This window comes from Blastomyces gilchristii (genome assembly GCF_000003855.2).
Source record: "Blastomyces gilchristii SLH14081 genomic scaffold supercont1.3, whole genome shotgun sequence".
NCBI classification, from domain to species: Eukaryota; Fungi; Ascomycota; class Eurotiomycetes; order Onygenales; family Ajellomycetaceae; genus Blastomyces; species Blastomyces gilchristii.
The window spans coordinates 2,070,562-2,092,375 of NW_003101680.1; the positions used below are offsets into that span (position 1 = coordinate 2,070,562).

The 21,814-nt window shown below is 45.5% G+C and overlaps 11 protein-coding genes across 12 annotated transcripts; 5 read left to right on the forward strand and 6 right to left on the reverse strand.

The window, feature by feature from the left end:
* Window positions 1–163: 163 nt before the first annotated feature.
* BDBG_02170 lies at window positions 164–3,437 on the reverse strand. 2 transcript variants are annotated; one of them, XM_031720681.1, is made up of 4 exons: window positions 2,176–3,437; window positions 1,548–2,093; window positions 1,215–1,472; window positions 164–992 (listed from the first exon to the last, which is right to left on the reverse strand). In XM_031720681.1, exons 1-4 carry the CDS (start codon window positions 2,273–2,275, stop codon window positions 724–726), a joined length of 1,173 nt encoding a protein of 390 aa, XP_031576913.1. In that variant the 5' UTR covers window positions 2,276–3,437; the 3' UTR covers window positions 164–723. The 2 variants fall into 2 exon arrangements, with proteins under 2 accessions (XP_031576913.1, XP_031576914.1); XM_031720682.1 differs by lacking the exon at window positions 164–992 and having other exon boundaries at window positions 1,180–1,472; window positions 2,176–3,279.
* BDBG_02171 (uncharacterized protein) lies at window positions 2,730–4,600 on the forward strand. The gene has a single exon (XM_031720683.1). It carries the CDS (start codon window positions 3,821–3,823, stop codon window positions 4,289–4,291), a length of 471 nt encoding a protein of 156 aa, XP_031576915.1. The 5' UTR covers window positions 2,730–3,820; the 3' UTR covers window positions 4,292–4,600.
* On the reverse strand, window positions 4,465–6,772 carry BDBG_02172 (acyl-CoA dehydrogenase). The gene is made up of 2 exons (XM_002627455.2): window positions 5,473–6,772; window positions 4,465–5,397 (listed from the first exon to the last, which is right to left on the reverse strand). Exons 1-2 carry the CDS (start codon window positions 6,308–6,310, stop codon window positions 4,685–4,687), a joined length of 1,551 nt encoding a protein of 516 aa, XP_002627501.1. The 5' UTR covers window positions 6,311–6,772; the 3' UTR covers window positions 4,465–4,684.
* A 124-nt stretch (window positions 6,773–6,896) lies between these two features.
* On the reverse strand, window positions 6,897–7,697 carry BDBG_16496 (uncharacterized protein). Its single transcript, XM_031724441.1, has one exon. The coding sequence runs from the start codon at window positions 7,443–7,445 to the stop codon at window positions 7,110–7,112; it is 336 nt and encodes a 111-aa protein (XP_031576916.1). The 5' UTR covers window positions 7,446–7,697; the 3' UTR covers window positions 6,897–7,109.
* Window positions 7,698–7,989: 292 nt separating this feature from the next.
* On the reverse strand, window positions 7,990–9,085 carry BDBG_16497 (uncharacterized protein). The gene has a single exon (XM_031724442.1). The coding sequence runs from the start codon at window positions 8,718–8,720 to the stop codon at window positions 8,022–8,024; it is 699 nt and encodes a 232-aa protein (XP_031576917.1). The 5' UTR covers window positions 8,721–9,085; the 3' UTR covers window positions 7,990–8,021.
* A 340-nt stretch (window positions 9,086–9,425) lies between these two features.
* BDBG_16498 (uncharacterized protein) lies at window positions 9,426–9,872 on the forward strand. The gene has a single exon (XM_031724443.1). The coding sequence runs from the start codon at window positions 9,510–9,512 to the stop codon at window positions 9,822–9,824; it is 315 nt and encodes a 104-aa protein (XP_031576918.1). The 5' UTR covers window positions 9,426–9,509; the 3' UTR covers window positions 9,825–9,872.
* Window positions 9,873–10,141: 269 nt separating this feature from the next.
* Window positions 10,142–10,664, reverse strand: BDBG_16499 (uncharacterized protein; the record flags this gene model as incomplete). The annotated part of the gene is made up of 1 exon (XM_031724444.1): window positions 10,142–10,664. The coding sequence occupies one exon, from the start codon at window positions 10,662–10,664 to the stop codon at window positions 10,284–10,286; it is 381 nt and encodes a 126-aa protein (XP_031576919.1). The 3' UTR covers window positions 10,142–10,283.
* A 1,602-nt stretch (window positions 10,665–12,266) lies between these two features.
* On the forward strand, window positions 12,267–12,882 carry BDBG_02175 (uncharacterized protein; the record flags this gene model as incomplete). The annotated part of the gene is made up of 3 exons (XM_002627458.1): window positions 12,267–12,329; window positions 12,423–12,542; window positions 12,625–12,882. The coding sequence occupies 3 exons, from the start codon at window positions 12,267–12,269 to the stop codon at window positions 12,880–12,882; spliced, it is 441 nt and encodes a 146-aa protein (XP_002627504.1).
* A 1,059-nt stretch (window positions 12,883–13,941) lies between these two features.
* On the forward strand, window positions 13,942–15,121 carry BDBG_02176 (ubiquitin-conjugating enzyme E2 8; the record flags this gene model as incomplete). The annotated part of the gene is made up of 6 exons (XM_031720684.1): window positions 13,942–13,974; window positions 14,247–14,296; window positions 14,463–14,500; window positions 14,555–14,669; window positions 14,728–14,909; window positions 14,985–15,121. 6 exons carry the CDS (start codon window positions 13,942–13,944, stop codon window positions 15,119–15,121), a joined length of 555 nt encoding a protein of 184 aa, XP_031576920.1.
* Window positions 15,122–16,352: 1,231 nt separating this feature from the next.
* Window positions 16,353–18,600, reverse strand: BDBG_02177 (uncharacterized protein). Its single transcript, XM_002627460.2, has 3 exons — window positions 18,315–18,600; window positions 18,052–18,200; window positions 16,353–17,930 (listed from the first exon to the last, which is right to left on the reverse strand). The coding sequence occupies exons 1-3, from the start codon at window positions 18,363–18,365 to the stop codon at window positions 17,534–17,536; spliced, it is 597 nt and encodes a 198-aa protein (XP_002627506.1). The 5' UTR covers window positions 18,366–18,600; the 3' UTR covers window positions 16,353–17,533.
* A 2,221-nt stretch (window positions 18,601–20,821) lies between these two features.
* BDBG_02178 (uncharacterized protein) lies at window positions 20,822–21,580 on the forward strand. The gene is made up of 2 exons (XM_002627461.2): window positions 20,822–21,137; window positions 21,234–21,580. Exons 1-2 carry the CDS (start codon window positions 21,036–21,038, stop codon window positions 21,453–21,455), a joined length of 324 nt encoding a protein of 107 aa, XP_002627507.1. The 5' UTR covers window positions 20,822–21,035; the 3' UTR covers window positions 21,456–21,580.
* The last annotated feature ends 234 nt before the right edge of the window (window positions 21,581–21,814 follow it).

Here is a 21,814-nt window from a genome sequence, read left to right on the forward strand (position 1 = left end):
CATATAGTTTCAGTGAGACTACTACCTAGTCATGATCACATTCATCAAATGAGACCAGTATTCATAATAGTCTAATAATAATATTCAAATTTTATTTTTATTTTTTTATTTTATTTTATTTTATTTTTTTATTTTATTTTTATTTTTTAAAAAATTGTTTTAGATGACTTCAAATATTATTTGAGTGTTAGTTATCATTAGTTACGTTTTCAAGTTTTAAAAATAGTACTTAAATAAGCGTGAAAATTTCCAAAAATAGTAATTTATTGTGACCTAAAACCTCATCATGAGCCAGCCTGCACAACTAGATATAGTGAACAAGAGATTCAAGATTATGAGATGACTCTACTCAGATAAGAAACATGCAGGTAATGGAAATAGCCAGAACCTCATGGTTACTGACATATGGAGCTCAAGAGGACATTTCCTCTCTAGAGGCTACTTGCTGTCAATATATTTAAGGCCTCACGGATTCAATCGAAAGATCGAGATGGTTAGGAGAGACGAGTCTTATAACTAATTAACTAGTTACTTTAGGATCGGAAGCAAGTTCGGAACATCATTAGACACACTTTTCCTATTAAGATTACAGCTGCATCTTACATGATTAATAATTAAAGCGAGAAGTCATATATGCCCCTGACAGGCCACGATATTTCCCACAACCGCCACCAAATACCTATGCATCCGTCCATGGTGATGACTCTAACCAGACTTTAAGATTTAAAGGACGGCCATGAGAGCACCGAATAAAGCACAGCCGATCCCCACAAAGATCTGCAGCCGACCCTGGCCACTGGCGCTACTGGGTGCTTCAGGGTTGTTAGGGTCCGTCGTGCTTGTGCCAGTACTTGTGCCAGTACTTGTACCAGTATTTGTACCATTGGGGGTGCCGTTCGTTCGATCGCCTCCATTGTTCGGATCGGTACCTTTTGGTGGTGTTGGTTCCGTGCTCCTTGATGGCCCGGTACCGCATGCAGCGTCTGGAGACCCTGCAGAATTTCAGGGTGAAATTAGCATGTTTGTACTGTTCAAAGGTTAATAGGGCGAAATTCATATCTTCTAGACATGCAAGGCACAATATACGGCTAACCGAACCGAGGATCCTTTCCCTGCAATACCAAAGGACTCGACGGGATCATAAATCAGAGGAGCATTAAGGCATTGATATGGTACCACCTCCCGTGCCTATGCTTGTGGTTATCAATACGTACCTTTCGAGCCACAACTCCTCTGTGAGGACGTCGCAGTTGTGGAAACGAAAGTGGAGGCGGTAGTGGCAGGCGAAGGCTTTGTTCCGTCATTTCGGTCATGGCCGTTCACCTTTCCATCCACAGCTTTGATAGACTGCCAGGACCCAGTTTTGTCTGTATATACATACTCCTTCCCAGTGGAATAATCGGCGATCTTTATGGATTTGACTTGCATGGTGAAAGGGGCAAGAGAGTAGTCAACCGGACCTCCAGCCCATTCTAGAGCATCCAGTATTAGGTATTTTAGAGCTCACAATATGGGGCCTAGATACATGCACACGAGAGGAAACTTACCAACTGTGCCCTTTGCGTTCTGCGCAGGGTCACCCCCTGCCCAGTTTCCTATTTTGATATAAGATGGGGTTTGTGGGTAATTCCCAGCTGCCGACTCAGCGACGCGAACGGTGTTCCCATCAATCTTCCAAATAATCCGCTCACTATCCCAATCAATGCTGTACGTTCTGAAAGTGTTCTGGTTATCTGGACTAGGATGGAATCCCCCTCTTGTGTGATCCAGATTCCTTTTCGCGTAATAGTTCGTCTGGACCTGCATATTATCTCCTCCAATCCACTCCAGGTCAACCTCGTCGCCGCATTCGGATTGCAGGACAACGCTGCTCACAATGCCTTTGCCTGGCGAAGATTTGAGAGTGACATCCACCTTGCCAAACATGATGTAGAAGTTTGAGTGGATCTCAGCCTTCATTCCATCCTTTTCGATCGTGAAGCTGCCCCCATCACTGCCATATTTGATATCCTTCGACGCCTCCCAGTCATCTGGGAGACCCTTGGCTAAGTCAATCTCGATGGACTTCCCAAGGGCGGGATTCGGCGGGCAAGCTGAACAGTTTCACTTAACAATTCATCTTTTCCCATCCGGATAGTTGTCTAGCGCGTGACATTGGAGGACAGTCCAACTTACACTTCTGGAGAGGATCGCACTCTGTGTAAGTTTGTGCCAACACGCGAGAGAAGTGGCAGGAGGCTACTGCCAACAGTGGAAGCTTCATCTGGAGTAGCATGCGGAGGTATTGGAGGGTGGTGTGGAGGAGTTGATGCCAGGATGGTATCAGATTGATGGAGTTATTATTACCTTTATCAGTTTGACATAGAATATGCCTAAAGGACAGGATTTAACGCCAGTCAAACTGCACGAAGGAGATTAGATGTACTAGTACTCTTTAAAATGGGAATGGAATTGTCTTTTATGATTTGAATTCACTGGTTGTCTTATGGGTAGAACTGCATGTACCAGACATCCGCAGCGTATACTACTTATCATACATACAAAGAAGAAAAGCAACCAACTCTGCTTCCCGGAAATTATGTTACAGGTGACTGATTGACAGAATATGCAATTGCCCTTATTGGAGGGTCACTCCATTTTCTAAATTTCTAGAGAACGGCGAGCAAATGGAGATCAAAAAAAAAAAAGTACATAGTACATACATACATACTCCGTACTTACATTGGATGCATCCATGGATGCCTCACAATGACAGCTCAACGCAGATCTATCCCCGATCTAGCATGATAGGGCGCTAAGGTTGTTAGCCTCATAAAGCTTTGTTTGGAGCCTCAACATCAACATCCAGCTCAAAAAACTCGCCATTCCACATTCCGACCTCAGCCTTGTGATAGTGGACGGTAGAGATGCAGCATGAGGTTATATATAGCAAAACAGATGTTCTCTCCCTCGCTCCCTCGCATGAAATGCATGTAGTCGATTTGTGTGTGTGCCAACTTTCTCCCACTCCGTCTGTACTAACAACTAGCTAATGGGCGCTAAAAATGGCTATCCATTCAGCCTTCTGTCGTGATCGACAACCCAAACACGACAACAGCTCATCCCCGCAGAAACTTGGAATTGTGGTACCCAAAGATAACCACGCCTGTTGCCAGGAATGTTGGTGGCTTGGTCAGAGCTGTGTTTCATGTTACGGGCCCGTATCCATAGGCAACATACCCACGCCGAAATGACCCCAATTTCCGGAAAAACGGACTATCACTTCTAATTGCATTGGTGAACTCCGTTCATGGCGTGAACTATGGATGGTTACAGCCGTACGGGCACCGGTGTGGTATATTTGAGAAAAGAGCCACTCAAGAATTACGGAATAGTTTGGCGCTATTTGATCGCCCATCAAATCAAATGACTTCAACAAGGAAGGTGGAAACGGATGATCATGATCATTGCTGAGAAATGAAACAAATGGCAAGATTGACATTGCCCCGAAAGCCGTTTCTGCCCTGTTATTTGACGGCCTGAAAACTGGAATGTTTCCCAGCCACTCATTGAGCTAGCATGTTTCAGTTCAAGAGTGGAGAGATACTAGGGTTTGCTGGGAAAACCCCAAAAATTTAATCAGTTATGTAATTGAGAGCCCAAAAACTTGCATGTCTACGCTCCAACATCTCTGATACTGCAAAGAAAAGAAAAAGGAGAGAAAATCCTTTGCAAATGACAATATCGGAAAACGAATCCATCAGCTCCTCCCTCGACAAAATTGCCGATACTCCTCCCAATTGCGAGCTTTACACGACCGTGCTCATCCACCTTACTCACCATGGCTTCCACGACCTCGTCCGCTATAGCTCCAACCGGCAGCGCCATCTGCGGCACCCCAGCCCAATACGAGATCCCGATCCTAGATGCCGCCTGCGCAGTATCCAACAAGAACAAAAACAAAGATTTGATGGACGACTGCTGCAAAAAAGCAGCCGTCACTTTATACAACGACGGCTGCGCCCTTTACTGTCGCGCGGAGGCCCAAACCGTCCAAAATCTCACAAGCTGCTTATTTGAAGCTGGAGTGCCTTATAACGGCGTGTGGTGTAATAAGCCCCAGAACGCTACGGCTACGGGTAAATCTCCTACACAAACGAGCACAGGCACTGGCACGCCTACCTCGACCGAAAGTCCCAGTGCGGCAGCTGCCCTGAATATGCCGGTGTTTGTACAGTCGGGACCGACGAAGTTGGGAATCACCGTTTGCGCTGTTGTGATTCCGGCTCTCATCGGTGGGATGATGTTTTGAAAATGGAACATCGTTTTAAAACATTTGATTTATTTTTAGGAGGGAGGGTTTAATTCTTGAAAACAGGTTCCTGGCTCAGGTACAATATCAATTTCATGCGAAACTTTAGGCCATCGGAGAATACCCAGATTTTCTTTTATTTTACATATGTATATATACTTCTTTTTAAAAATTTTAATCAATATTATTGTCACTCTTCTAAATAGGAATATCGGGGAGAATAAAAAGTATATAAATTCCAAGTTACTAGCTCCTGTAGTCTGCCCGACAATATCCCCAAAAAGTTTAAGAAAATTTCCGAAAATCTGATACCGTATTGTTACAAGATCTATATATAAGCCTGCTCCTTACACTGCCATATGCTGCAAGATATCCCTAGTGGAAAAGGTTAATTTACAACATGGCCTTGGGCATCTGCTTCATAGCCTGTCTAACACCCAAATCCGCCAAAATCTCCTCCGTGCCACCAAGAATCGCATCGAACTTATAAGTACGGTGGAACTGCTCCACAACTCTTCCCATTCCAGTCTGCGTTAATCCACGGCCGCCGAAGATATTCACAGCATCGTCCGCAATATCATGTGCGCAGCGCGTTGCATAAGACTTGAGAAGTCCAATAGGCCCACCTAGGTGCTTCGATTGTTCCTCATAGCTCATATTGCACATTTGATACGTGATAGTTTCCAACCAGGACTGCGACGCTTCGACAAGAGAGATCATCTTGGCTAGTTTCTGGCGGATTACGGGCTGGCTGATCAGGGGTTTGCCGAAGACGATGCGCTGGTTCGCCCATTTGAGACACTCTTCGACGACGGTGCGGCCCCAGCGAATAACGCTGCAGGTCATGGCCCAGCGCTCGTGGTTGAAATTGCTCATTATCACAATAAATCCCTTGTGCTCTTCGCCGAGTAAGTTTTCGACAGGGACTTTGACATTGTCGAATTGAATAAAGGTGGTGGCTGCAGCAGTGGAGTATGATGTCTTGATCCGCTTGGTCTCAACATTCTCGTCGCGGGGGATTAGGATGACGGAGAATCCCTTCTCGGTCCTGCAAGCTGTAACGAAGTAGTCGGCCCACATGCCGTTGGTGATCCATTTCTTCGTGCCTGAAGGAAGTAGGACACGATATTAGCAAGAACCCAAAAGAAAAGAAAGATAATGCGTTTTGGTCAATTACATACCGTTGATTATGTAGTGCTTGCCATCTGGGGTCTTCGTCGCCGTTGTGCGGATACCCGCAACATCGGATCCAGCAAACGCTTCCGTGACAGCCAGACACATAAATTTCTTCCCAGACAGGGACTCTTCCGTGACCCTTTCGCGGAGTTCCTTATTCTTAAGCCACTGTCGCACTGCAGTCAGGGAAATCATCATGCCAGCCATGTTGCCGTCCTGGAATCCTCGCGCGTTTGCTCGTGCCAGCTCTTGAGCAACGATAAGGTCATGGAAGTAGTCAAACTCCTCTCCCTTCACCTCACCACCAAACAGCTTCCGCCCGTGCAAATGGGGCCCTGGGCCTAGACGCATGGCGAGCAAATTTGTCTCCGCCATCTTGTCCACGAGCCCCTGAGAGATATATGTACCATCAAGCTCCTTCTCCTGCGCTTCCGGATACACATGAACATCGACAAACTCCCGCAGGACTTTTCGTAATCTACGATGTGACTCGTTGTAGTAGGGGCTCTTGTAGATCGGCGACAGCCATAATGGTTCCCCATACGGGACCTTGCTGAGATCACCAGGCTGCGGATCTACCACTTCAGGCGTTTCGTTCTCGACCGTGCCGATGCAAAGATTGGCGTATTTTTGTAGCACCTCGTGTCTGTGGAGGTTGTAGAAAGCGGCCGTGGCATCGGTTCCGGCAACCTGCGTAAGGACGACGTTGCCGCCGGGGTGTGCATCGAGGAAATCGGTCAAGTCATAGACTTTGTGGTCGATAATACACCAGCACGAATCCTCAGTGTTGTTTTTTGCAACTTCCTCCCGCGAAATCTTCCTGGTTGCTGCGCTGGATGCCATGTTTGCTCACTTGATTCAAATGCGGTCCGTCCCGCTTGGGTGGAGGGGTCCCAAGGGAGGCAAGCAAAAGTGATGAGATGTTTCTTTTTACAACAACCAACGAAAAGAGCGCCGAATTTACCGGGCTGTTTCAATGGGGGGTGGCGCTATTTTATGTTTTGTCTTGGTCGGTCTGGGACTTATTTTACCTGTCACCTGCGCATCGTAGCTGAGGTGCGGGCAAGGGAGAAATGCCTCGGCTCGGCGATTGTTGCGCTTGTTCCGGCTATCGGCTCAACCACTCGTATCGCCTCTTTTATTAAACATTTGCTATGAGTGAGACGTGTTGTATATATATAGAGCTTTGCTAGAATGATTGGGTCAAAGATTTTATAAACGCATCAGCATGGAGTCGAGATCAACACTGTTACAACATCTGTGCTGCGGGTGTGGCCTTTCCGCTAGGCTTACAGATAACTACCATGACGGTTTTCATGTGCAACTGGGTCCGAGTCACTGGCTGCTGGCTATTTATACCTATTACCAGGTTACCGGAAAGAATATATTGAGCTGGTAACTCATCTTCCGACCATTCAATGATACTACTTGTCAAAAACAAAATGGAAACAAAAAAGAAAATAGGGGCCAATTTAGAGGAAAAACTGATTTCCCATAACATTACCGAACCACGACATCAAGAGACCATCCAGCACTTCTAGCAATACATCTTATCTTTCCTGGCCACATTTTTCTTCGGAACGAGGGTAATACGGCCAATATCCCTATCCGGACGGGAATCCCCAATTAGGCCAGGCAGCTCCTAGAGCCTAGTGCATTTCTCGATTCCACCAGTACTAGAAAGCTCGGAGCCCTGTCGCACTTCATGCGCCAGGTCAACACCAAAGTGGAACAGGCTGTATCCATCTAGTGTCTCTGACCAGCGACAGCGGAAGCCATAGGTTACTCCTAGAATCGCACTGCTAAAAGACCAGATGACGAAGAGGGTGCCAGGTATGCTTGGATTGAATCTCCTACGTCCAAGCACTTTTCCTCGTCGTGACGAGGTGAGGTTTTTCGCGATGTAGCTAGCACCTACCTCAGTGCTGTAAATGCCATCATACATAAGTTGCAACGCATCCATGGCATACGCACGCATGATGGCCTCTACCAATGTCGTGGGATTGGTCTACCGTTTATAATAAACAGAGTTGGAGACAACCTCTGGAGGAGCTGCCATGATAGCATTGAAGATTTGAACATACTCCTCACTGAGTATTTCCGCGGCGGCGTAACCAAAGCGGGAAGCAGGGCTCTCTATTTCCGCCTCCTTAAAAGGGGGACTGGGAGACCGCTTAGAGTCAGTGTATGTGGAGGTCCGGGCGTCCAGTGTGGCGGTGCCAAGATCGGATGTATGTACAGAGTACACAGCGCACACCGATGGGGTCTGCAATGCTTATCGGGGGTCGGTGTGGAATCGACCTTAAAGTCCCTTCCTCGTCTTCGCCAAAGAAAAATTTGTCAATTTGGGACGTCTCGTTGGAAGCCAACGTAAATGGCTGAATACATATCTGCTATGGTCTGCTCGAGCTAGTCGTCAAATTGAGGATGTTTAATTAGGTCAGCATAGGCTGGGGCATATCGCATTTGCCTCATGGCATATTCTAGGACATTGGCATACTAGAAGTCTTCTTCGTCGAATGCTAACACCTCGGAGCCATTATAAATGCTCAGTTTAGTGAGATCTATGCCAATACGCGCATGCCCCCATATGTTTGCTGGGAGCCGGGGGTGGGGGGCTCAATGCAAGAACAGTTCCATTTCCCTCGAAACTTGACGATTTTCCAACTGCGGCTAATCCTCTATACACACTATCTAGCGAAGGTTTCCGGGTGAGGACTTTAAACTCCGATGCCGACTTCACAGCGGAGCAATTGTAACTGAGACGGATGCCCCACGCCATTGCCAACCCATATTGGCTAAGGCAGAGCCCAAACACAGCAAGTGTGAACCACGCATAGTAAATCAGGATCTCGTGCTCGCTCCCATATGCGACAATATCACGCTCTTGCAACAGGTCTAGTGAAATGGCAACCCAAAAGCCAGTTACTGCAAGCGGCACCAGAATTCCGGCCAGCGTTCGACCATAATATCGCTCGAGTTTGTAACAGCCACTATGTGGACTATCAGGAGTGAACGGCGGTGACTCCAGTTTATCATGGTCGATCAAAGGTTGTGAGCTCGTCGTCGTACCCGGAGAGTCGTTATTTGAAAACGCATAACCCGCGCTCTTTTCGAGATCCAATTCCTCCGGTACCTTTCTTTCGGTGAGTTCGTTTCTGTTCTTCTCCATCCATCTTTTTGGAAGGTTAAAAACAAAGCGGTCATTGGAGATCACAGAGGACATCGACGATTGTTCCAAATTTTGCATCATTATGCCTTTCACGCGTGGAGCTCTGGAATGTAGAATATATGCATTCACTGCCACATCAATACTGATGCTATTCCTAGGAGCCCGAAAGTGTCACACAGGTGGTACAGGTGCATACGTATGATGAAAGGATGGCTGGCGAATCAACTTTCGTATATGATGCAATTGTTGTTGGTGAGAGCGACGCATCCTTGTTACGGAATCGGCTCACCAGGCCCGCTCGTTTGCGTGTACATGCAAGTGCCGGCCCATAACATGCAACTAAGGCCTCCATCATCCAATAATGTGGCTTCATCACGAAGACTCTATGATAAATTTAGCAACAATTCGGACATTCCACAGTACAACGGGTATGTTCCGATAACTGTCATCCGAAAGAATTGCACGAGCCCCTTCAAAATCAAGCACAACCTAATATGACAAACAGGATGAAGGGTTAATGCACGGAGAATCCACCACACAGCGAATGTCCTTTTTTGGGAGTAGGGTACTGTGACTGTGACCTCCGAAGCTCCGTAATATATATTTATCCAATAATACCAAAAAATGCGCTTATCTCGAGTAAAGGGATATTGGCTTTGTCTGATTCTCATCGCAGAACAGTTCACCGAAGCTTAACGGACTGGATTTGCGCACAGTTCTTGGCACAGGCCAAGCATCCAAGAACCCAATTTTTAAGCTTAATTCCAACGTGAGGGAGCTTCATTTACGCAGCGTACATTCTCAAGCACGGCAGCAGCGATTTCAAGCGACATATAGGGAAGTCGGCTTTTCTAACAATATCCTGAGTGCATGATTATGCATATCGGATGCGCAAACCTCTGTTGCGTTATGTTATGGTGTTGCATCTTCAAGAATTTGCTGACCGGAGGGATCATTGGGCCTTATACTTTGCGGGGTGAACAGATCAAGCGTTGGATAGACCCGGCAGTCAATTTTGAAAGCAAACATCTCATGTGGCTAGATCAGTCGCTGGCGAATGCAGGCTTTGCGCCTCAGCAGCCTTGTGACATGCCCTCCGCAAGGGCGGCTTACGTGGGCATTGAGCACTGCCCAATCGCGAACTCCTGCCATAAAAGAGTAGTTATATCAGAGGGGAGTCGTTGACTAAAGGCACTATTTCGAACAGAAATATGACACGCCCCTAGCTAATGGACGTTTCGTTGTGTCTCGAAAGACATCTCTTGTCTTAGTCGCCATTCGATCTGGCAGTATACAATACTTTGAATAGGATTTTGGTCCGTTTCGCTGGTTTCTCCTTTCTCTTCATCTTGCGTCATATCAACCTCTGGGAGCATATGCCTCTACTTGGTTCGCACAAGCATTGTAGGACTGTTTCAATAACTTGGACACTCTAAAGAGATTTTCAAGAGAGGAGATATATGGCGAGATAAGGGTTTCTTGTGAAGACGAAACATTCCATGGATAGTATCTCTCCCAAACTGGAGGAAAGTCATGGCACTGTTACAGGAAACCGCTCAGATGACGAGGCAAGGCAAGATCCTGACAGGCACTTGGATATTAAGAATATATGCCGGGTAATTCAATAAATATTGCACTGCTTCACTATCTCTTGTTAGGTTCTGCCCAAAGAATGCCTATGCGCACCGTTGGATCATCCATTCGTGCCACAACGGAATAGCACACCGCTCTACTAGGTAGATACCAAACCGTCGGCATCGACTGTGCCAACATGACTTTCGCCATCAACAGCCTCCTCATTGAAAGCGCACCGCGGAAGTATGCCACAATCGCACCCATCAGCGAAATTCGAGGCTGGTTTTCAAACGTCACTAAACATTCATTGCTAGTGCGAGTTGGAGTGATGGCCATGATATTTTCTATTGGTGTTAAAACAATAGCAGTAGGAAGAAGTATGCGAAGAACGTAGCTGATATGGTTACAAAGCATGGTTTCGATGGTGTTGGTGAGATATCTTTCTGCCATATTCCTTCGATTTTTTTTCCTTCTCTCAATGCTGTGTGGATACATGAAAATGATAAATCTGTTTGCAAATTCTAACTGCTTGTATTCCTACTAGTAATTGATTGGAAATACCCCGACGGTAACGAACATAAATACAACAGACCTCGAACTCAAACAAAGGAGCGAGGTTGACAATTTACCGCTTCTTTTCGGGGAAATAAAAATGCCCTAGACGCCGAATAACTCTCTATCATAGGGCCTGGTGGAAAACCGGTTATGATTTCATATACCTCCGCAAAGGGGCCGTCAATTTAATAAGCCGTGACAATGCGGCAGCCCATCATACAAAAGTCAACGGCAGCCTAAAGACAGCTCAGCACTACTTAGATTATTGAAGGCGGTCTCCTGAAAAGATCAGCCAAGGTCTCGTTTTCTCCGTGAAGTAAATAATTCACACTAGACCCAAACACAAACTGAACTTCCGAAAAAGCCTCTTGGGTATCCCATAGTCCATGTTGACTTGGAAAATGGCACAGATGTTACTCCTTCGAACATGATTACCTTCGAAGCAGCCCATATATCCCCGCCTCCTGTTCCCCTGGTAGTGTCACGAAATACGACCTTTGAGCCTCTCAATGGATTTCGGTGACAGGATGGATTATGCTGTAGTTCAGCTGGTTTTTAGTAAATAAAATACCCCGGTCCTCAGGTTCCTCTTCTTCCATATTGCGATCCTTCAACTAATTGACATTCAATTACAATGAACAGTGGTGAGCGCACTGAATACGGCCGCACCGACTGCCAAGCCCACGATAGAAAAACAATGGACGACATGGAAGCAAGCTGGACACTACTACACAGCCACCAAACCAAGCTGGTCTGGACTTGAGAGACTACCGACCTAATCACCAGGATGTTGGAGGATATTGTGCGCGAGAAGTTGAGTGGTGCTGAGAGCCTAGGGTCTTGGGCTTTATAATTATGATTGGAGCTCTGTTGAGGCGATGCAAGAGGAAATGGAGGGAGAGAAGTGAACTTTGGTGGGCAAAGAGGAATGCTGGTAGAATGTTATCCTACTTGAAGGGAGTTTATGTTGGTTGGTTGGATATTTCTCATATTTTCCCTTTCTTTGTCTCCCTTCCTTTTACCTGCTCTATTCTGGCGGGGGAGGATATTATTCCGTTAGCATCATTTCTTTTGCATAGCTGAGACGGTAAGGTTTTTAGAATCTTTCTTTTATTTCTGCTGCATTTGCTCAGATGTTTTGAAAAGTCAATGGTTTGATGATTGTAATTCTTATAGATAAGATTGATAGTATAAAAGATGTTTCACTGAAGAGCAACAAAGCAGTGCACACATCTGTTCAGCTTGATGTAGACAAATCATGTAGATAGTATTCTTGTCTTCAAGTGTTGTTGCTGAGATCTCATCTACTACTTTTCTTCAACACAACTTCACACCTGAAAATTAATACTGCTTCATTAGAATATAGAGTCATCATCCATTTTTGTTCCTCTTCTTGTTTCATGTCTTTTCTTTTGTTCCTGAAACAGATTGCCTCTAGCTAATGATCATCTGTATCAAACAAAAAGAACCTGTGAAGTTCTGATCAAGAAGTGGAGGATGATTCTTACCCCTGCCAGTCTTCGCACAGAGTTAAGAGCACGACAAATCAGAAAGAGCATTGTGAGTATCATTTTTTATACAGCTTGCATCTGAATTTGCAGCCAGAGGATTCTTGTCCCTCCAAGCTGATACTCTGCTATATCTCATACATAGGCAAAGGCAAAAGAACGCCGTGACAACCCCAAGAAAGAATTCTGGCTCAAGAAGGTCATAGTAAACTTCTGGCTTCCGTTGAGTAGCAAAATCCCCTTTGTGAACTCCATCAAGGAAAAGGTTTGCATTCCTCGCTCTCCAGTCGTTGGGATTCCACGCCTAGGTGTTATATATAAGTTCTGACCAACTTATTTGCCTGAAGCATCGCGAGAGACGAGCTGCCAGAGGCCCATTCCAGCCAACCCCGATGCCGCTTGAACATGGCTTCGCTTACGCATATGCGACCCAAAATGCCCCTGACCAAGACCCTGATACCGACAGGTACAGCGAGGAAAGTGGAAGAGACAGTTTGGTTTCAGATACGTCGTCTGTGAGGGAAGACATGTTCCACCTGGACGGGTTTGATATTGTGGGCAACTGGAGAGAATTCGAGAGACGAATGGGTGCTAGTTATAATTAACTACGACATCTTTGGAGAGATGGGTGTTCCTGTACGCTTCCCCAATTTCTCCCTATTAAACAGAATAATATGAGACGGAGACAGACACATGTTAATGTGTGCCTAGGGGTATAAAACAGCTTGGGAATTGGACTGTTGGCATGCTCGCATAAGAACCACTTTTCTGGAACAGGCACATTGTTTTGTTTTGAGAGAGGTTGATCATCATAGTATTGGCAATGATGGGGTGATTTCCTCGTGGTGAGAGAGGAAAGGAAAATGGGAAACGTATTGACTTGAAGTATGCATTGTGCAGCACATACTTTGGAACAGAGAAATTGAATTTGAGGTATATGGATAAGAGGTTTTTTTGAGGCATGGAGAGTTTCCGGGCTTGGCAATAAATAACACGTAGGATATGTGCAGATAATGAATGACGATAACCAGCCCAGTATTATAACTATTGCGATGGCAATCTTCCCGTCGCAAACAGGAGGCATGCGGATGTCGTGATGTCGTGATGTTGTGATGTCGTGATGTCGTGATGTCGTGATGTCGTGATGTCGTGATCGTCGTGATTGTCGTTGATGGATGGATCCGCCGACTCTGGACTCTGCAGGAGCCGAGAAGAAGTCCAAAATAGCGTGGCACAGGATCACCTTACCTAAGCGCTGACTACGCTGATCTTCCTCAACTAGTTCTCTCTCCATGAATCACGCTTGACCACACTGCACTGTTCCTCCACTTGCATGCTAATTCCGCCCGTCTTCGCCGAAACAACGCATCTTTCGGCCTGATCCGACCTGCATAAACGCTCTTCTGCACATACTTCCCAACTCTGCCACTCTTTCCTTTATATACCCCTCCCCATCCCGCCCGTGTTCCCCGCTCTCCCGATACCGCTTTAGACCGCCACCACCTAACTCCCTCGCTTTATCAACGCTGCATCCCGCCCTCAAATAAATTCACTGCAAACGAGATAGATTAGTTAATCCTTACGGTTAAATCTACCCTGCGGAGCCGCGAGGCCAAGTTCTCCAGAAGCGGTTCCAGCCATCAAATATCCAGCAGTTCGTCGAGATGAGTAGTCCAAAGCGGAGGATCGAGACAGATGTAAGTCCAGATTTGGAGAGATATGGTGTGATAAGTATTATGTCCTCCTTGGAGATATTGTGACTGACTACCTGGGTGTTTTTCTTTGTTCCTACAGGTGATGAAGTATGCTGCCTTATATCCCATGCTGCTTGTGAAACAGAAACTAACCAAGGTTACAGGATGTATGCTATTCCCGTGACTATGATTACAAGCTTTATATCTGCGAGATAGTTTCTCTTGATATCCGAAGATGATATCTAGAGTAGTAGTTTCGGGGTGCTAACAAATAGCCCAGGTTGATGAGTGACTATGAGGTCACACTTGTTAACGACAACAGTGAGTGCAACTAGTCATTTATCTTAGTATATGAAGATCATATGTTGCTAACGTAACTTAACATTTCTGTTATAGTGTATGTAATATAACCTTCGTATCCCCTAACCCATCGCTCGTTGTTGAATCGTTGGCGGTACCCCGGGCAAGATTGACTCAGCTACCGAATTTAGGCAAGAGTTCTACGTACGATTCAAGGGACCGGAAGAGAGTGCGTATTAGCCTCGATTGGATATATGGCGTTACCGGACTAACAACCTTTCAGCACCATTCGAGGGCGGGCTCTGGAAAATCCATGTGGAACTACCCGATCAGTACCCATACAAGAGTCCGAGCATCGGCTTCGTGAACCGAATTTACCATCCTAATATTGATGAGCTGTGAGACTTTACACCCACTCAAAAATCACCTTTTAGCACCATCTAATTGGACGGTTAGGTCTGGTTCGGTATGTCTGGATGTAATCAACCAAACATGGTCACCCATGTACGACATGATCAATATATTCGAAGTCTTCCTCCCACAGCTCCTCCGATATCCTAACCCATCAGATCCCCTAAACGGGGATGCTGCCGCCGTGTTGATGCGAGATCCAAAGAAATATGAGGCCAGGGTGCGAGGTATGATAGGAAGTTAATCGCTAGTCTCATCCAAAAGTTGCGGAAGCTAATAAAAATCTCCTTTTTGTGGGGTAGAATATGTCGCCAAGTACGCGAGCAAAGATGCAGCGGATGAAGCTGGCGAGGACTCGGAATCAGATGACGAACTGAGCTCGGTTGGCAGTTACATGTCCGGGAATGAGGAGCCCGCTGGAGAAATGGACGACGTATGATGGCCATACCTTCTTCTCTAAAACGCCGGACCGAGCTTTTGCATATGTGTGTTTGGAGCTCTTGGACATGGAAGACACAGGGTATACCTCGATTTCGTAGTTTTGCCCCCGACTAGGGCTGCTACCCGGCGTTAATTCAGGAGTTCGACTCAAACAGCGGATTGATTTAACCCACCTTCTTCATCATGGCTGGGAAATAATATTATATTTTAAATGAACGGGGATATCAAGTGCAGGGTACAGACAACATTATGTTCAACATTTACTTCGACGAGTTGTTCCCGGGGCGCCGTTTTTCAATCTTTCTAGCAGGACGGGGCCTGGTACTCTAAGCAGCATATTCATATTCTTCTTTGTTTTTGTTTGTGTGTTTCTATCGTCTTATTCTTTTTCTCCACAAGGCGTTGTTTCTCTGGACCTCCTCATTTTTATTTTTATTTTTCTGAATAAATTCGTTTTACCTGTGTTGTCTGGTTCCTCTCATGATTTGGTTTCACAATGTGCCTTTTTTTTCCGACTTAGCTAGCATATGATAGCTGTCTATATCTCTCTCCGCTCTTCCCAACATGTTTACATACAGCTTGCTCTACTTTTCTTTTGACCACTCCCTGCGAAACCTGAAATATCCGGTTATCTTCATATTAGGTGACCAGACTCTTCCATGCTGCCACAGCAACCAAAAACTGTGTCCGACATGAAATCCAACCTCAGCACCAACAAAAACGGACAGTCTGGATATGGCGAAAGCAGACAAATAATTATTTCACAGCATCATTCATACAGACCTCCCGTCGAAACCCAATTCTAGATAACCTCCACAGATCCCAAACCAACCAACCACTCACAAATTTCCCCTTCTGCCTAAGTGCCTTCTGCGTAAGTGCAAGATTTGAGGTCAACCCCCCTTCACTTGACCATCTAGGCAGGCCCCTTTGATACAAAACAAACAAAGGAGGCCCATATACCCCACGCGAAAAAAACGAAACGAAAACTTCAAAGCATAAACTAGTGCCCCTGATAGTCCCCGTTGCTAGAAATATACTAATGTCCAAACCCCACCACCCCCCTTCGAAATATTCAATCAACTATTGGACCAACTGTGCAGCAGGCACTTTATGCAACCCACCATCAAACCGCGGCGGAAGCACGGTAGATGTGCCATTCCCCAGCAGCCCTAAGAGCGAGGTTTGCAGCGCCTGATGTGCCAGGTTCGTCAGATGATGCAGAATTACCAGGCTTAACAAACGTAATTAATTCATTAAATATTTCATCCAGCTACTTTAATCTGTCATCCTACACATAACATGACAAGGTGTTGTGATATCCAGAGTCAGAACAAAATATTGAATGGAGCATGACTTGTCTGATATATCGCCCCATATTTTATTCTGCTTTTAAAATATTTGAACTCGTAAATATACAATAGAATGCAACAATGTAAGGAGATTAAGGAAATGAGAAGATATATGATTAAGATATGAGATCGGGAGACAGCCCACAGAGATTTTGAACAGAAAAGAAAATATAAGAAGGGAATGAAGAGATAAAGGATATAAATATAGCCGAACCAAACACTGCCACTCCTGTCTTTTTCTCAGTATACTTAGCCTTGGCTCCTTTTTGTCTAGCCCTATTCTTTTAGACTGGAGTTCAATCAACAACACAAGCCACAATAAAGGAAAAAAAAAAAAATATTTAATAGAGGGAAAAAAAAAAAAAAAAGAAAAAGGGGGGGGGGGGGGGGGGGTTCTTCCCCATCCCTTTTAATGAAGTACTACCACTCACAAGCGGTGGATTTTGTGTAAATAGGATGCAAAGAAAGGAAGCTGATGTGGTTGTATAAGGATATTTGGTTGTCGCATGGAGGACAATGCGAACGGATATATGTGCGTGACTGAAATGTTGACAGCTTAATAAGACAAAACGAATGGGAATATCACCCGGAAAAAGAATTTAAAAAAGGAAATGGGGATAAAATGAAGGCTTTGGCCAGCCAAGAAGATGCGGTGCAATTCAAATAGCCTTTGGGACACGGAATGTGTAGTAGGCAGGGGAAAAAATGTGACGCTCGCGTTCTAGAGGGGAAGACAAGAATAAGCTTCGAGCGGATATCGGTTTCAGGTCCAGTTAGGAGTTATGTCGGAACATTTGTATATCAACCATAGAGGGATTTTCTTCTTGAAAGAACATAAAATTGGTTCCCAGGATATTCGAGCAGAGCGTGCTGTCGTTGGTGACGGAGATCCGGCAATCGAGTCCGAGCACGCTTTCATGGACCGAGTAAGGGGAGGTTCTGAGCGGGCTTTTGCTTGATGGGTGATGTTGTTTCAATCGATGAATATAGTATCCGCCTGTTAGCTCCATCCAGCTCCTTGTTTGTCCGTACATGGATTTCGCCTTTCAGCTGGCTGTTCAATCGATAACCAAAACCGCAAATATATCCTTGGATTCGTCTTTTCCGTTCTCAGTATTTATACCAAGCCTGGTCTTTTTACCCCTCCTCGCCGTCATAACAACTTCTCCCCATTGTTTCGGTACATTTGAGAGGTTGACGTCATTTGTTGGTGGTAGTGGCGCATAGCGCAGTTTCCCAAATTCTCCCGGAGCTGGTGACGCAGCTCGTCTAATGCTATCTGCTTGGCTTTCAGTTTTCTGCTCTTGTGCTGGAGATTGAGGCTCTTCCGTTGTTGATGATGTTGCGGTCTGGTGGCTCGCTGCTCGCGATGAAGATGCGGTGGTCGTATGTATCGACGAAGGCGCAGGTCTGGGCGGGTGGGGGCTTTGCAAGGCCCAGATATCAATCACGGAACTAGTGGGTAATGGTAATGATGATTAGCTGAAGAGATCATGTGCTGGTATGGTGGCATTGATTTGCGTTGCCAAAGAGGGCGGATTATATATATCTGAGTTACTTAAAGGCGCAAACTTACTCCGATGTGCGTTGGCATATTGCCTCTAGGGCTTCTCGTTCGCGTTTCAAGGATTCTGGGTCGGGTCCCTGGCGATGGGCAGATCCAACAGCGCCGTACCCATAGCCTGACTGGTACAGGTCATCGTCAAGCAACCGTGATGATTCAGACTACAAAACATGTCAGTGAAATTAAATGGAGGGTGAACTCGACACAGGAGGCTTCTTCGCTGCCAGCCATCACAAGGCAAAAACGAGACAAAAAAAGGAGAAAGGACTGCTTACGTCGTGGCTGTCCCGGCCACCCCGACCCAGGCAAGACGCGCAAATGCCCATGTATTGCGATCTAGTTTGCGACTCAACAACGTGGATGTGTATTTGATACTCGACCTCGCAATCGAGCAATCGAGGGGTAGACAGACGTGAGAAGTGGCAGGTTATATGGTAATAACAGGGGTGCTAGGTAGGCGAGAAGGCTGAACGTAAAGTCATCGAGCCGTCAGAATGTGCGGCATCTGCATATGGCGGCGGGAGTAGAAGACCCGGATAGTTGTGATGAGGTTGTACTGTAGATGCGAAAGTTGAAGGCTGGAAATTGATGAATTGGCAGCGACACAAACCAGCATGCTGCCAAGCCTGCCAAGCCAGTCTTGTGGCCAATCACCAGCCTGGATTTGTTGATCTGGTATTGGTATTCTACCTCCCGAGCACAGAGCGTATTATACGCCTCAGTCTGGTACGAACTCCATGGATTAACGCTGTGAGCAGTCTACTCGTTCTTTTTGTACACAGTCACAGATTTCAGTCAAAAATACACTTATTCAGCAAAAATACCCTGGTTTTGATCATTACAAGCAAAAATACAGATGATATTTTTGAAAATGAATGAGTAATCAAGATTTGACTTTTCTAGTGTTTTTAGTGTCAATCAGAGGTGAAAAGTGGAGCCGTCTAACTAAATGAGGTAAAGAATATCTGCTTCAAAAAGAATTGTCCATTTGTCTGTTAAGATTCTGACCAAAATAGTAGCATCTATAACTACCCACTCCGTACAAAAAGAGTACGAACGCACCGAACAGGCCCTAAGGGGACAATAATGGCTTGCCCGTAGAGTCTATACATACCAGGTTGAGTCTACGAATAGGTTCTACGGAAAAGAGTCAGTTATCATTCATTACTGTGAGATGAAAATTAACTAACAATTGACGTATTCACCACGAAATTGATTTCACCACACCACTACCTAGATCGATTTGAGAAAATACATTTGGTGTTTATTGGTCTTAGGCGTACTCTCTCATGAGTGTAGAGACACAAAGTGATCCAGGTTGTGGTGTGATCAATTTCGTGGTGAAATACGTTAGATAAAGGCAGAGAGACTTTGAATCCAGACTCCTCTAGCAGATATACACTGTCAATTTTGAGGATAAATGGGTACTATTATTATTATTATCTTATAACTACCACAGTAAAGCCCTGGACAGTGTCTGATTTTTATATTTAAGCTGCACGGGAGATCTGAGCCCAGCCCCACAAAACATGCTCTTAGGGCAGCGATATGAGCGGCAGAGATTTTTAATATATTTATAACTATACGACCGAGAGTTTCCTGTGACAAATGCGGGGACAGACCGTTCGAACAACAACTCTCAACCTACTACTACAGATCATGCCGTGTCAGTGCTTAATTCGACTTGACCAGGCGTTCCATTTAATTTGCTTTTCTCCACACGTTTACTCGCGCGGTCGTTTTTATTTCCCGTTCGTGCGACGCTACCCTGCCGCAATACGATAAAACAGGCCTAGATAAAATGAGCAAATGAATCAGTGTGCCGGACGGACTGGTTGTTCTCGCTTCAAACAGTTCTTTTTCTTTTCTTTTCTTTCTTGCTTTCTTGCTTTCTTTCTTTCTTTTTTTTTTTTTTTCTTTTATCCGTTCCAACATATATATTCTCTGACCATATTACCCGTTCAATCAGTGATTCAATCCATTAACGGACCCACGTCCATGCAGCTGAAGCTCATAAACATTTGGCATGCCATTTGGGTCTGCTCTCGCCCATTTCTTAGCTCGTATCAAGCCCCACGTTGACTTTTCTTTTGACATCGAGTGACCGGGTTTCCTATGGACCTTGCGCTTTGCAACCTCAACCCCGGCCTGCTACGATCAATGGAAATCAAAGCGGCCTGAAGACCTTGCCTTGATCTGGTGTCAAGGTCCGTGAATCCCTACGCTGTAGTCAACCCCAGGTCCTTGGGTTGATAATTCTGCACGTCAAGCCTACCTAGCCGCTCATGGTTCCCAGCCGGCCCCTGTCAATCAGTGGCTTTGCTGAAGATGGCCTCTTGCTGAGATTCGTCCTTTTCATCTTCTCCTGATCCGTTAGCGCATCCTTGATGTCGCCCTCTCATATAAGTGTGAGTGTGACCGTGGGATTGTCTCACATATATACCTTGGTAAACCAACCTGTGCATCCTGCGAAGATGCTCCAAGCCTGCCCACTGTGTACAACCCCCGCGGAAGAAAGTATTAGCCGATAACGTCCTCAAGCCCAAATCCAATCAATCCCCTGGGTGTTTTATCTGCTCAATTTATTCCGGTATCCCCATGGTGTGGCGTCCTATCCATGTATTTGTTTATGTACCCCTCTTGACAGGCTCTCGTTGCCTTCAACCAAGAGCCTGAAAGTGATAATATAAGAAGCATTGCCACTCTCGTACGAGATTTCATGACTCTGATCTTTCCTAAATTATCAAGTCTATCCACGCATATCTCCGCCCTTATAAAAAAAGAAAAATCCTACCATATCTTTTTGACAGACGAGGTTTTGGCAATGAAGTTTCTCGGCATCCTCACGTCGCTCTCCATCCTTGGAGCACCGGCTCTAGCAGCTTTGAATGGCCCGTGTAGCGGTACCAGCGATACGCGAGGCTACTACGGAATCTGCGTTTCGACATCCACCTGCAGGTCTTATGGCGGGACATACGTGAGCAACCGCTGCCCTAATGACCCGGCCGACGTCAAATGCTGCACAGTTGCCCGTTGTGAAGACCGCACGAGCTACTGCGGATGGACTAGTCGCCATTGCAGTGGAAGGTTTAGATCTGGTGCGTTTGATTACATCTTTTTTCTCCCCTTCTCCACCCTATTTTCATACGGAGAAAACTCCCCTTGGTACAAGGCTTCCTGACACCTCCTTGCAGGCTTCTGTCCTGGAGGCAACAATTACAAATGCTGCGACCACTGAAAGGCCCTTACTGCGCACGGTTGCGGAGAACAACCTCCTAAGTGTTGCTTGGCTCCTATATGTAACTTCAAATGGAGGATATATCAAAATTTCTGGTCTTTCGCACTCCTTTGTTCCACCCTTCGGCTTCCTCTCAAGTATTGCTTGCGAAGGGTATTTGGCAGTGGTTGTTATTTAAAACATGTTCCATATTCTTCTGTCATTATGTTTAGCAAAATCTAAATGTGGCTATTCAAGAGTCAGAAACTGTCCTTGTCGGCATTAGAGTAGTTCGGTAAATACTAGCAAATTTCAGTTAGGAAGCGTTGTATTGAAGCCTCTCCACACGCACTACTATACTGCTAAAGTAGGCACTTGACATTTTAGTCTCATATATTCTAGGAGTTGCGACAATGTTACATTAATAGGATGAATTGAATTATAAACAGGTAAATAAAAAAAAAAAAATGTCATAGAACAGCGAATCTTGATAATTAGAATGGACGACAGTGCATCTTGATTATAAAAGTTACCATGTCATTGTACGGAGTATATCTA